The sequence below is a fragment of the Pseudophryne corroboree genome, chromosome 9, assembly GCF_028390025.1.
Source record: "Pseudophryne corroboree isolate aPseCor3 chromosome 9, aPseCor3.hap2, whole genome shotgun sequence".
Classification (NCBI taxonomy): domain Eukaryota; kingdom Metazoa; phylum Chordata; class Amphibia; order Anura; family Myobatrachidae; genus Pseudophryne; species Pseudophryne corroboree.
Window position 1 is genome coordinate 155131721 of NC_086452.1, and position 14366 is coordinate 155146086.

Sequence of the window (14366 nt, forward strand, 5' to 3'; positions counted from 1 at the left end):
AGCGGTGCGGGAGGGAGGGTGTAGGTAGCTGTGCAGGAGGGAGGGAGGGTGTACGTAGCGGCGCGGGAGGGAGGGTTGGTGTAGGTAGCGGCGCGGGAGGGAGGCTGTTAGAGTGCACTGCACGGAGGGAGGGTGGGTGTAAGTAATACTACTTACTATTAGGTGGGCAGCAGCCATGGACACACTGAACGCGGCGGCATTTCACATGAAGCGCCGGCCGCCAGCCAACCAGAGCTGACGGACCGGCAGCCAATCAGGGAAGCGGCCGCAGCAGTCGCTCCTGATTGGCTGCCGCTGCTGCGGCAGCTTCCCTGATTGGCTACCGGTCCGCCAACTCTGATTGGCTGGCGGCCGGCTCTACATTTGAAGTGCCGCCGCATTCAGCGTGTGTCCATGGCTGCCGCCCACCTAATAGTAAGCAGTATTACTTACACCCACCCACCCGCACATGCGCAATGTAATCCTGTGAATCCCGGGATTGGAGGCTCCAATCCTGGGATTCAAATCCTGGCATTTTTGGGCCCAAATCCTGGGGTCCCGCCGATCTTGGGATTGGCCTCCCTAGCTAGCACTGATGCGCCTGCATGAACTAGGGTTCATGCAGGAGCGTAGAGCCCCAACATCTGGTGGAAGAAGGACATCGGAGGATTCTTGATCGCAAGTTTGACCTGTTTCCCATAGGTAAGTAATACGGTTGAGGGAGCATTTGACATCTGTATTTTCGGAGCTTAATGATTGAGGTCCCCATACTAGTGTATGGGGACGCCAGGCCACATCGGGAGTGAAAGGTAAGCACTAGATATCTGTGATATCTCCTGCATTACCTTCATGATGAATGGCCCCAAAACATAATTTTTATAGAAATGAAGGGGGGCATTCAGAGTTGATTGCTCGCTAGCTATTTTCTGCAGCGCTGCGAACAGATAGTCGCCGCCTATAGGGGAGTGTATTTTTGCTTTGCAAGTGTGCGATCGCATGTGCAGCCAGGCGGTACAAAAAGATCTTTTGCAGTATCTGAGTAGCTCAGAACTTACTCAGCCGCTGCGATCACTTCAGCCTGTTCTTGTCCGGAATTCACGTCAGACACCCGCCTTGCAATTGCTTGGACACACCTGCGTTTTTCCAAACATTCCCAGAAAACGGTCAGTTGCCACCCACAAATGCCCTCTTCCTGTCAATCTCTTTGCGATTGGCTGTGCGAATGGATTCTTCGTTAAATGCGCAGTAGTGACCTGTTCGCCGAGCAGCGAAAAATCCTAGCGTCGGAATAACCCCCTAACTGATGATGAATAGACCACTTATTCATGTCTGTTTATTAGAAAATGTAAATAGTACATATACATAACACATTGGGCCTAATTTAGATCTGATCGCAGCAGCACATTTCTTAGCAAATGGGCAAAACCATGGGGCTAATTCAGACCTGATCGATAGGCTGCGTTTTCGTACAGCAGATAATCAGCTCTAAACTGTGTATGCACCGCAATGCGCAGGTGCGTCGCACGGGTACAAAGAGGATCGCCGCTCAACGACAACGACGGGTTTGTGCAAAGGATCCACGGAGATTGACAGGAAGAAGGTGTTTGTGGGTGTCAACTGACCGTTTTCTGGGAGTGTTTGGACAAATTTGCTTCTGCGATCAACTCTGAATTACCCCCCATGTGTACTGAAGGGGGACAGATATATCATGTACAGAGAGAGTTAGATTTGGGTGTGGTGTGTTCAAACTGAAATCCTAATTGCAGTGTAAAAATAAAGCAGGCAGTATTTACCCTGCACAGAAACAATATAACCCACCCAAATCTAACTCTCTTTGCATATGTCATATCTGCCCCCCATGCAGTGCACATGGGCCCTCATTCCGAGTTGTTCGCTCGCTAGCTGCTTTTAGCAGCCGTGCAAACGCTAAGCCGCCACCCTCTGGGAGTCTATCTTAGCTTAACAGAAGTGCAAACGAAAGGATCACAGAACGACACCAAAATATTTTCGAGTAGTTTCTGAGCAGCTCCAGACCTACTCCTAGCTTGCGATCACTTCAGACTATTTAGTTCATGTTTTGACGTCACAAACACGCCCTGCGTTCAGCCAGCCACGCCCGCGTTTCTTCAGGCACGCCTGCGTTTGTATCTGACACGCCTGCGTTTTTACACACACTCCCCGAAAAACGGTCAGTTACCTCCCAGAAACACCCACTTCCTGTCATTTACTCTGCGGCCAGCAGTGCGATTGAAAAGCGTTGCTAGACCTTGTGTGAAACTGCATCGTTTGTTGTGAAAGTACGTCGCGCGTGCGCATTGCGTCCCATACGCATGTGCAGAAATGCCGCTTTTTAGCCTGATCGCTGCGCTGCGAACAACGGCAGCTAGCGATCAACTCGGAATGACCCCCATGGGGCCTAATTCAGAGTTGATAGCAGCAGCACATTTGTTAGCAGTTGGGCAAAACCATGGAGGTCATTCCGAGTCGTTCGCTCGGAAAATTTCTTCGCATCGCAGCATTTTTCCGCTTAGTGCGCATGCGCAATGTCCGCACTGCGACTGCGCCAAGTAAATTTGCTATGAAGTTTGGATTTTTACTCACGGCTTTTCTTCGCTCAGGTGATCGTAGTGTGATTGACAGGAAATGGGTGTTACTGGGCGGAAACAGGCCGTTTTATGGGCGTGTGGGAAAAAACGCTACCGTTTCCGGAAAAAACGCGGGAGTGGCCGGAGAAACGGAGGAGTGTCTGGGCGAACGCTGGGAGTGTTTGTGACGTCAAACCAGGAACGATAAGCAGTGAAATGATCGCAGATGCCGAGTAAGTCTGAAGCTACTCTGAAACTGCTACGAGATGTGTAATCGCAATATTGCGAATACATCGTTCGCAATTTTAAGATGCTAAGATTCACTCCCAGTAGGCGGCGGCTTAGCGTGTGCAATACTGCTAAAATCGCCTTGCGAGCGAACAACTCGGAATGAGGGCCCATGTTCAATGCAGGGTGGGCAGATATAACATGTGCAGAGAGAGTTAGATTTGGGTGGGGTGTGTTCAAACTGAAATCTAAATTGCAGTGTACAAATAAAGCAGCCAGTATTTACCCTGCACAGAAACAAAATAACCCACCCAAATCTAACTCTCTCTCTCTCTGCACATGTTATATCTTCCCCACCTGCAGTGCACATGGGTGGTCATACTGAGTTGTTCGCTCGTTGCCGTTTTTCGCAGTGCAGCGATCAAGTGAAAAATCAGCAATTATGCGCATGCGCATGGTACGCAGCGCGCATGCGCTAAGTACTTTCACACAAAACTTTGTAGTTTTACCCAAGCTCCAGCGACGTTTTTCAGTCGCTCGAGTGTTCGTAGTATGTTTGACAGGAAGTAGATTTTTCTGGGCGGCAACTCTGCGTTTTCAGGGAGTGTGCCAAAAAACGCAGGCGTGCCAGGCAAAAACGCAGGAGTGGTTGGAGAAACGGGGGAGTGGCTGGCCAAACGCAGGGCGTGTTTGTGACGTCAAACCAGGAACTAAACGGACTGAGGTGATCGCAATCTAGGAGTAGGTCTGGAGCTACTCAGAAACTGCATGAATTTTTTTAGTAGCAATTTTGCTACTCTTTCGTTCGCAATTCTGCTAAGCTAAGATACACTCCAAGAGGGCGGCGGCCTAGCGTGTGCAATGCTGCTAAAAGCAGCTAGCGAGCGATCAACTCGGAATGAGGACCATGGTTTTGCCCATTTGCTAACAAATTTGCTGCTGCGATCAGATCTGAATTAGGCCCATTATTGCATGGTTTATGTATATACTAATAAAAAAAATTAGCCCTTGTTGTAACAACTTTTTTGACTTTTGAATTACACAGGTAAAGGGTGTAACATGTTGTCTTTGTATTCACAGTCACTGCATTTCTCCCTGGAATTTACTGCAAATCTGATGTATACGATGATTATGATGGAGATGCTGTGAGTGTAATTTTGTTTATTCACACTTAATAATATTGACAGGTTTTCTGTAGGTCTTAAATGTCATTGAGTTTTCATCTAACAAGCTACTTGTAAACGTCTTTTTAGTTTAAAATAGGATTTTAATTACCTACCGGTAAATCCTTTTCTCGTATTCCATAGAGGATGCTGGGGTCCACATTAGTACCATGGGTATAGACGGGTCCACTGGAAGCCATTGGCACTTTAAGAGTTTGAGAGTGTGGGCTGGCTCCTCCCTCTATGCCCCTCCTACCAGACCCAGTCTAGAAACTGTGACCGAGGAGACGGACATCTTCGAGAGAAGGATTACAGAGATAGTGGCGAGATTCACACCAGCTCACACACAAGGCAACCAAAGCTAACCACTTTGAAACATCAGCAACGGCTGAACAGGATTACTTACCAAGTAACAAAACAGTACTTGCCAAGAACTAAGTAGTACTGAACTAAATAACCACTGCAGGATCATGAAGCGCTGGGTGGGCGCCCAGCATCCTCTACGGACTACAAAACAGGATTTACCGGTAGGTAATTAAAATCCTATTTTCTCTTACGTCCTAGAGGATGCTGGGGTCCACATTAGTACCATGGGGATGTACCAAAGCTCCCAGAACGGGAGGGAGAGCACGGAAGCTCCTGCAGAACTAATTGACCAAACTTCAGGTCCCCAGAGGCCAAAGTGTCGAACCTGTAGAAATTTCCGAACGTGTTGACCCCGACCAAGTAGCCGCTTGGCAGAGTTGTAAAGCCGAGACACCCCGGGCAGACGCCCAGGAAGAACCCACCTTACGAGTAGAGTGGGCCTTAACAGACGTAGGACACTGCAAGCCTGCCATAGAATACACATGCTGGATAGTGAACCTGATCCAGCGAGAAATTGCCTGCTTAGAAGCAGGACACCCAATTTTCTTGGGATCATACAGGACAAATAGAGAGTCCAATTTTCTGTGACGAGCAGTCCTCCTCACATAGATCTTTAGAGCCGTTACAACATCTCAGGACTTTGATGAAATTGAGGAGTCAGTCGCAACTGGCACCACAATAGGTTGGTTGATATGACATGCCGATACAACCTTCGGAAGAAACTGCGGACGTGTCCGACGTTCAGCTCTATCTTCATGGAAGATCAAGTAAGGGCTTTTACATGACAAAGCTCCCAACTCCGACACACGTCTAGCAGAGGCTAAGGCCAACAAAGTGACAGCCTTCCACATGAGAAACTTGATCTCAGCCTCATGTAGAGGTTCAAATCAGTCTGACTGGAGAAACTGCAACACCACATTGAGATCCCAGGGCGCCGTAGGCGGTACAAAGGAAGGTTGGATGTGCAGAACTCCCTTCAAAAAAGTTTGAACCTCAGAGAGGGCAGCCAACAGTTTTTTTGGAAGAAAATGGATAGGGCCGAAATCTGGACCTTTATGGATCCTAACCTCAGGCCCATCTCCACACCTGCTTGCAGGAAGAGGAGAAAACGTCCCAGTTGAAACTCCACCGCAGGAAACCTCTTGGACTCACACCAAGATACATATTTTCTCCAAATACGATGGTAATGTTTTGACGTTACTCCTTTCCTAGCCTGTATCAGGGTAGGAATAACCTTGTTCGGAATGCCCTTCCGAGCTAATATCTGGCGTTCAACCTCCATGCCGTCAAACATAGCCGATGTAAGTCTTGATAGGCGTACGGCCCCTACTGCAGCATGTCCTCCCGAAGAGGAAGAGGCCTCGGCTATTCCAGTATTAGATCCAGAAGATCCGCGTACCAAGCCCTTCTTGGCCAGTCCGGAGCAATGAGGATTGCCTGAACTCCTGTTCTTTTTGTGAGTTTGAAAACTCTTGGAATGAGTGGAAGTGGAGGAAACACGTACACCGACTGGAACACCCACGGAGTCACTAGGGCGTCCACCTCCACTGCTTGCGGGTCCCTCGACCTGGAACAATACCACCGAAGCTTCTTGTTGAGATGAGATACCATCATGTCGATCTGGGGTACAAAGATCTGTTACCTCCTTGAACACCTCTGAATGGAGACCCCACTCCCCTTGGTGGAGGTAGTGTCTGCTGAGGAAGTCTGCTTCCCAGTTGTCTACTCCCGGAATGAAGATTGCTGACAGTGCCAACGCGTGTGTTTCTGCCCAGAGGATGATTTTTGTTCTTCGTTCCGCCCTGTCGGTTTATGTAGGCCACTGTCGTTACATTGTTCGACTGCACTTGAATGGCCCGATTTCTCAGAAGATGGGCCGCTTGGAGAAGACCGTTGTAGATGGCTCTTAGTTCCAGAATGTTTATCGGCAGGCCGGCTTCCAGACTTGACCACCTTCCTTGGAAGGTTTCCCCTTAAGTGACCGCGCCCCAGTCGGAGACTTGCATCCGTGGTTAGTAGGATCCAGTCTTGAATCCCGAACCTGCGGCCCTCCAGAAGGTGAGGTAATTGCAGTCACCAGAGGAGCAAAATCCTGGCCTTTGGGAACAGACGTATTCTCTGGTGCATGTGAAGATGGGATCCCGACCACTTGTCCAGGAGATCCAGTTGGAAGGACCGGGCATGAAACCTCCTGTGCTGCAGCGCCTCGTAAGAGGCCACCATCTTCCCCAGAAGGCGAATGCACTGATGAATCGACACCCGGGCTGGCTTCAGGACATCCCGGACCATTGCTTGAATTACCAAAGCTTTGTCCTTTGGAAGGAACACCATCTGCACCTCCATGGCGAGGATCATTCCCAGAAAGGACAACCTCCTGGTTGGTTCCAAATGTGATTTTGGAAGATTCAGGAGCCAACCATGATCCCTGAGAAGCTGGGTCGTGAGAGCTATGGATCATTACAGCTTCTCCTTGGACGATGCCTTTATCAGCAGATCATCCAGATATGGAATTATGTTCACCCCCTGTCTGCGGAGCAGAACCATAATTTCCGCCATCACCTTAGTGAAAACCCTTGGTGCTGTGGAGAGGCCGAATGGCAGGGCCTGGAACTGAAAATGACTGTCCAACAGTGCGAATCGTAGATAAGCTTGATGCGGCAGCCAAATCAGAATGTGGAGGTATGCATCCTTGATATCCAGGGATACCAGGAATTCCCCCTCCTCCAGAACTAATATCACCACCCTTAGAGACTCCATTTTGAACTTGAACTTACTCAGGAAGGGGTTTAGTGATTTTAAGTTCAGAATGGGCCTGACCGAACCATCCGGTTTCGGTACCACAAAAAGATTTGAATAGTAACCCTTGTTTTGCATTTGTGAAAGGACTGGTACAATGACCTGTGACTCCACCAACTTCTGGATGGCTTCCTGTAGGGTAGCCCTGTCTGCCGGCAAAGCTGGCAAGCAGGATTTGAAGAACCGATGAGGAGGGAGATCCTTAACAACCAGCCGGTACCCCTGAGACACAATATCTATAACCCAGGGGTCCAGGCCGGACGACACCCAGACGTGACTGAAATGTCTGAGTTTCGCCCCCACCGGCCCTACCTCCAGGCCGCGCTGTCCACCGTCATGCGGAGGACTTTGGCATACCAGAAGCAGGCTTCTGTTCTTGGGAACCCGCTGCAGCAGGTTTCTTGGATTTTGGAAAAAGTGTTGGACGGTTTGGCCTTTCTCGGTTTAGTAACCCGAAAGGACTGTGATGCAGTTGAAGAAAATTGTTTCTTCGTAGCAGGAGCAGCTGAGGGAAGAAAAGGGGACTTACCCGCTGTAGCCGTGGAGATCCACGCATCCCCAAAGAGAGCCTGACCTGTGTAGGGTAGGGTCTCCACACCTCTCCTGGATTCCGCGTCGGCAGACGACTGGCGCAGCTACAGTCCCCGACGAGCTGAAACAGACATGGAAGATATTCCCACAGCCATTGAACCCAGGTCTTTCATGGATTCCACCATAAATCCTGCAGAATCCTGAATGTTACGTAAAAACAATTCAACATTACTTTTATCCATTGTATCCAAGTCCTCAAGTAATGTGCCTGACCACTTTACTATAGCTTTGGAAATCCATGCACAGGCAATAGTAGGCCGTAGTATCGCCCCTGAAGCCGTGTATATGGATTTGAGCGTAGTATCAATTTTGCGATCAGCCGGTTCCTTTAAGGCGGTAGATCCTGGAACAGGTAAAACCACCTTTTTCGAGAGTCTGAAAACAGACGCGTTCACTATGGGTGGGTTTTCCCATTTCTTTCTATCCTCCACTGGGAAGGAGAAAGCAACCAGAACCTTTCTAGGAATCTGAATTTTTTTCTCTGTTTTCCCATGCTTTTTCAAAAATAGCATTTAATTCTTTGGACGCAGGGAAGGTTAGCGAGGCTTTCTTATTATCAGTGAAGTAAGCCTCCTCAACCTGTTCAGGAGTTGTGTCAGTAATATTCAACACATCTCTAATAGCCTCTATCATCAACTGCACCCCTTTTGCAAGAGATGCAGCCCCCCTGAGTATATCCCCATCACCATCTGCCGTGTCAGAGTCGGTAACCGTGTCATCTTGCATAATCTGGGCAAGAGCACGTTTATTGGGAACCTACAAAGTGGGGTCCTGAGGTAACAGAACCGGACCAAACTGCCATAGAATTCTGTAAAATCTGAGTTGCAGATTCATTCTGAGCAACCCTAGTAGAAATCTGAGAAATCATAGATTTGATAGAGGATAACCACTCAGGCTCTCTTGCTGGTATCTGCGCTACAACAGTGCAATCCTGATTACATGGGATGAGATCATCCTGGGAGGACATATCCTTTGCTGCATATGACACAGAGTCCCTGGACATAGCTGACTGAAGACCCCAAACACTCTATACACACACACACACACACACACACACACACACACACACACACACACGAGAGGCTAAACAGAGTTTCCCCCCTGAGAATTGCAGGAGAGACACAGAGATTGGACCCAACCCGCACACAGCGCTGCTTAGACAAGGGACACCCCTTACCAGCGCCCACCATGTACTGTAATAGTTACACAGAATTAATTCACCCCCCCCCCCCCCCTCCCTTCTACAACGCCCTGGTACCACACAGGATAGCTGGAGTTGCTTGGAGGGACAGCTCTGTCAGCGTCTGTGTACAGGAACTGCAGGCAGGAAAATGGCGCTGAACACTGCTGGGTCCGCTCTGAGGAGAAGCTCCGCCCCTTGAAGATGGCACGTCTTCCCGCACAAATTCTTTATACTGGCCTGAGGACTCCGTTGCAAGGCGGGGGATTCCGTCCCCTGTGAGCGTCTGAGTACGGAGGATTCTGACGCTAGCCTGGGGATTCAGTCTCCGGTTAGCGTCTGTGACCAGTGTAGGGTATTAAGTCGCTGGCTCAGGACGCTCCTCATTAGCGCCAACACTGTGTGCCACTGAGCCTTCCTGGAGCGCAGCCTCTCAGAGCTGCGCTCCAACCCTTGTGCCGCCATATCTCGCCAGCTTCTGATCTTCTGGCTCTGTAAGGGGGTGGCGGCATGCTGCCGGGGTGAGCGATCCCCTGTGGTGGGGAACGTTCGATACCCTCAGGAGCTCAGTGTCCTGTCAGCGGAGATAGTGGCTCAGACCACGCAGGGTGGACACTACTCCCCCCCTAAGTCCCTCGAAGCATGGAGGCTGTTGCCAGCAGCCTCCCTGTAAAATAATAAACTCTAAAATAAACTTTTACTAAAGAAGCTCTGTAGAGCTCCCCTAGCTGTGACTGGCTCCTCTGGGCACATTTTCTAAACTGGGTCTGGTAGGAGAGGCATAGAGGGAGGAGCCAGCCCACACTCTCAAACTCTTAAAGTGCCAATGGCTCCTAGTGGACCCGTCTATACCCATGGTACTAATGTGGACCCCAGCATCCTCTAAGACGTAAGAGAAATTATGTTTATTGAATTTAACACACACAAAGTCAAAAAGTCAGCTACATTTCTAAGAACTCCGCAAATATAAGTAAGACAATGGTAATCAAAATCGCAATAAGCCGAGAGCGATATTAAAAGGTTCTGACCAGGGAACATAGAATGAGTTTCATCAAATACATGTCAAACCATTGATTAAAAGAGCAAAACAGAAGAGAGAAAAAGTAAGAAAAAAGAAGCATTGGGGGTAATTCCAAGTTGATCGCAGCAGGATTTTTGATAGAAATTATGCAAAACCATGTGCACTGCAGGGGAGGCAGATATAACATGTGCAGAAAGAGTTAGATTTGGGTGTGGTGTGTTCAATCTGCAATCTAATTTGCAGTGTAAAAATAAAGCAGCCAGTATTTACCCTGCACAGAAATAAAATAACCCACCCAAATCTAACTCTCTTTGCACATGTTATATCTGCCACACCTGCAGTGCACATGGTTTTGCCCAACTGCTAAAAAATTTCCTGCTGCGATCAACTTGGAATTACCCCCATAGTTATAAGCACAACAGAAAAAAAGCAGATCAACGATACTGTGGGGGATGGAAGGAAAAGGGGAGGGGTAAATAAACAAAGGGAGAGGAGGGAGAAAGAACATGGAGGGTCAACCAGAACAAGCAGGTAAAATAAGTGATATTTCCGTAAAGCGTAGGAGACGGTAAAGACCATTACACTATCAGTGTAGGAATCCCGTTGTCCATGACCAGATGCCAAGAAACAGGGCCTTGAGAGGGTTAGGAGAATAGGAGGGGAAAGGTGAAATGGGACTTATAAGTGGTGGAGTCCTTAACATCAAACCATCGAAACCGGGTGTCTTGAAAGGTCACATAATCATCTGACATGGAAAGGAACAGATTGTTAATGTCTGAAATTGTTGGAGGACAGGAGGAGCACCAGCGTGTCAGAATAATAGCCTTTGCTGCATTATTCAAATGTTTCATTAGGGACCACTTGTAACCCAAAAGCAGCAGCGAGGACAGGTGAAACAGCCAAAGGTGGGTCCGAGGGTGTCTCCTCCCAATTATTTTGCGCAAAAGCCTGAGCACCATGTCCCAGTAGGGTCAGAGAGCAGGGTAATCTCACCAAATATGGAACAGGAGAGCCCACTGCAGACAAATATCTCCACCAAACACTGAAGACGACTATCTGCATTTTATGTAAGACATCTGGGCAGTTAAAAACTTTTTTAATCATTAGGATTTATGTGATATGAATATATTATTATTATAATATCCGTTTTGTAATGCATTACAGTACACTGCAGCACTAGTACATGGGTAAAGCACATCATACATAAACAGGGACATAAATAGTAGATAAATGTAGCCATGTAGAACAAAAAAACCAGGTAGGGAGGGCCCTGCTCATAACCAGGTTTATAATGTCAATATCACATCTAAGATTAGTAGAGTAAACTGGCCCAGGAAACAAATTAGGACAGAATGGAATAGATGTACTGTTGGGATAATTGTAGATGGGATTAGGTTAGGTGTGAGGGGATCGATCTGAAATACCTACATTCAAAATCCAGACGGTCGAAATCCTGACAGCAATTGACCGACGGTCAAAATCCCGACAAGGTCAAAATCCCGACATGGACAAAATACCAACATTTAAAATACCGACAAGGTCAAAATACCGACTTGTAAAATGTCGACATGCCAAAATGCCGGCATTAGTTTTTCATTGTTTTTGGTGTGTATGTCGACATGGACACCATATAAGTGTACCGCGTCCCCTCGCATGGCTCGCTGTGCTCGCCATGCTTCGGGCACGGTGCCTCGCTGCGCTCGGTACACTATTATATTCCTCCTACAGGTCCACTGGGATGGTAAAGTATGAACAAGTCGGTTTCAATGGAAAAATCATGAAAAACTGTCGACATTTTACAAGTCGGTATTTTGTCCATATCGGGATTTTGACCTTGTCGGGATTTTGACCGTCGGTCAATAGCTGTCGGGATTTCGAACGTCGGGATTTTGATTGTCGGTAAATTGACTGCATCCCGGTGTGAGGTTATACCAGTGAGAGTAGTATAGGTGGCAGTAGGGTAGGTGTGTGGGTGTACCAGTAAGAATAGTATAGGTGGTAGTAGTGAGAATATTATAGTGAGAGTAGGGTAGTTATGAGACTAGTATAGGTTGGAGTATGGTACGTTTGAGGTTGTACCAGTGAGAATAGTGTAGGTGGGAGTAGAGTAGGTGTGAGATTGTACCAGTGAGAATAGTATAGGTGGGAGTAGGGCAGATGTGAGGGTGTACCAATGAGAGTGGTATAGGCGGGAGTAGGGTAGATGTGAGGTTGTACCAGTGAGAGGAGTTATTGGCAGGAGTAGGGTAGATGTGAAGTTGCAACAGTAAGAATGGTTTAGGTGGGAGTAGGGTAGGTGTGAGGTAGTACCGGTCATAGTAGTGTAGGTGGGAGTAGGGTAGGTGAGAGGTGGTACCATTGAGAATAGTTTTGTGGAAGTAGGGTAGGTATGAGGGTGTACCAGTGAGAACAGTATAGGGGTGAGTAGAGTAAGTGTGAGGTTGTACCAGAGAGAACAGTATAGGCGGAAGTAGGGTAGGTGAGAGGTTGTATTAGTAAGAATAGTATAGGTGGTAGTAGGGTAGATGTAAGGTTGTACCAGTGAGCGTACTATAGGTGGGAGTAGGGTAGGTGTGAGGTTGTACTAGTGAGAATAGTATAGGTGTGAGTTGGGGAGGTGTAAGGGAGTACCCAGTTTTCTAAATAATTTTTGCATAAAGGCTAGGAGGTACTGCCATTCTGATCTTTTTAACAGCACTGTGAAATTTTTCTTTGCATTCCACAGAGGAAAATGCTGTGTGATGTGGGGGTTGGGAATTACAAGTAATGTGTGCAGCTGCACAGTGTTACTGCACATCATCGGTAATTGAATTACCCCCACAGTTCATTAAGTAAATGATACTGCATTAAAATACTATATTATCTATAAACTGAGTACTGTAAAGGTAGCAATTGCTTCCACTAGTGTCACTCAAATCCCCTGCAATCAGTCATTTAAGTTAGATATTTGGCAGCAGTTTTTCACTTCACACAATATTTATTTTATAGTTTTACCACTGTTTTATACTATATCTATTTTCTGAATAGGTTCCCCTCCCACACAAAGAAGGACAGGATAGCAATCCCGAGACCATCAAACTAACCAGCATATCCGAGACCATTGCAGAGGCAAGCTCCCCCTTGACAGAAGAAGAGAACACCGCCCCAGAGACAATGGAAGAGGGCAGCGCCCCCTCAACTACAGAAGAAACTAACACTCCTGAGACAATAGTTGATGTCAGCACCCCCTTGATGTTAGTAGAGACCAGCATCCCTAAGACAATGAAAGAGTCAAGCACTCCTAAGACAGTGGCAGCAGCCAGCACTCTCAAGACCAAGGAAGATACCAACAATCCTGAAATCATGGGAAAGGCCAATGCTACTGAGATCACAGGAGAGTCCAGCACTCATTCGACCATAAAAGTGACCAACACTTTCAAGACCTTTGGAAACAACAACATAAGCATAGCAGAAGCCAAGGTCATTGAAGAAGCCAAGTCCCTCATCACCACTGAAAAATATCTGGGTGCTTGGGTGGTAGTCTTATGTGTGCTTATTCTGACAAAGGTAATATTCATTTGTGGTGGCATGATGGTCTATCTTTATTACAAGAAAACCCACCGCAAACAAGGCTACATCGTTGACATCTAGGAGTCACAAACGGAGGTCCCCACTACCACCTGCTATTATGCCTAAATAAAAACATTGTGTTTGATTTACTTGTGGAGATTAAGATCATTTACCTCTAGCACAAAACTTATATATAAATTATTTAAAGAAAGCCTCTAAAAAAGTCTCTGTAGCTCCATACAAGAGTAAAGCTGAGAACACATTGGGGCGATGGGGATTCCTTCTGACGTCCCTGTCAGCCCGGATTACAAGTACACACTGGAGTGACTTTAATGAAGGATGGAATGATCATGTTCTGGCCTTTATTAATATAGTACAGGATGACTTTGTATGCGACTGCGGGAACACGCATATTGGGGGAAATGTAATAGGGTGTGAAACTCAGAAAGGGAGAGATTTTGGTAAAATTCTAATATTTTTTTAAAGTGGCAATCATTTACATGGCAAAATCAACCTGGTTTTGCTATGTAAATGATTGCCACTTAAAAAAAATAAGAATTTACTTACCGATAATTCTATTTCTCGTAGTCCGTAGTGGATGCTGGGGACTCCGTAAGGACCATGGGGAATAGCGGCTCCGCAGGAGACTGGGCACATCTAAAGAAAGCTTTAGGACTATCTGGTGTGCACTGGCTCCTCCCCCTATGACCCTCCTCCAAGCCTCAGTTAGGATACTGTGCCCGGACGAGCGTACACAATAAGGAAGGATCTTGAATCCCGGGTAAGACTCATACCAGCCACACCGTACAACTTGTGATCTGAACCCAGTTAACAGCATGATAACAGAGGAGCCTCTAGAAAAGATGGCTCACTACAGCAATAACCCAAATTTTTGGTAACAATAACTA

General features: G+C 47.3%; 1 protein-coding gene across 2 annotated transcripts in view; it reads left to right on the top strand.

Annotated features, from left to right (window-relative positions):
• Positions 1–13603, top strand: part of LOC134956838 (uncharacterized) — a 54674-nt gene extending 41071 nt beyond the window's left edge. For both annotated transcript variants that reach the window (XM_063938747.1, XM_063938748.1), the window contains 2 exons: positions 3873–3937; positions 12937–13603. In XM_063938747.1, the coding sequence (XP_063794817.1) occupies positions 3873–3937; positions 12937–13539 (668 nt within the window). In that variant the 3' untranslated portion in view covers positions 13540–13603. The remainder of the gene's footprint in view (positions 1–3872; positions 3938–12936) is intronic.
• The last annotated feature ends 763 nt before the right edge of the window (positions 13604–14366 follow it).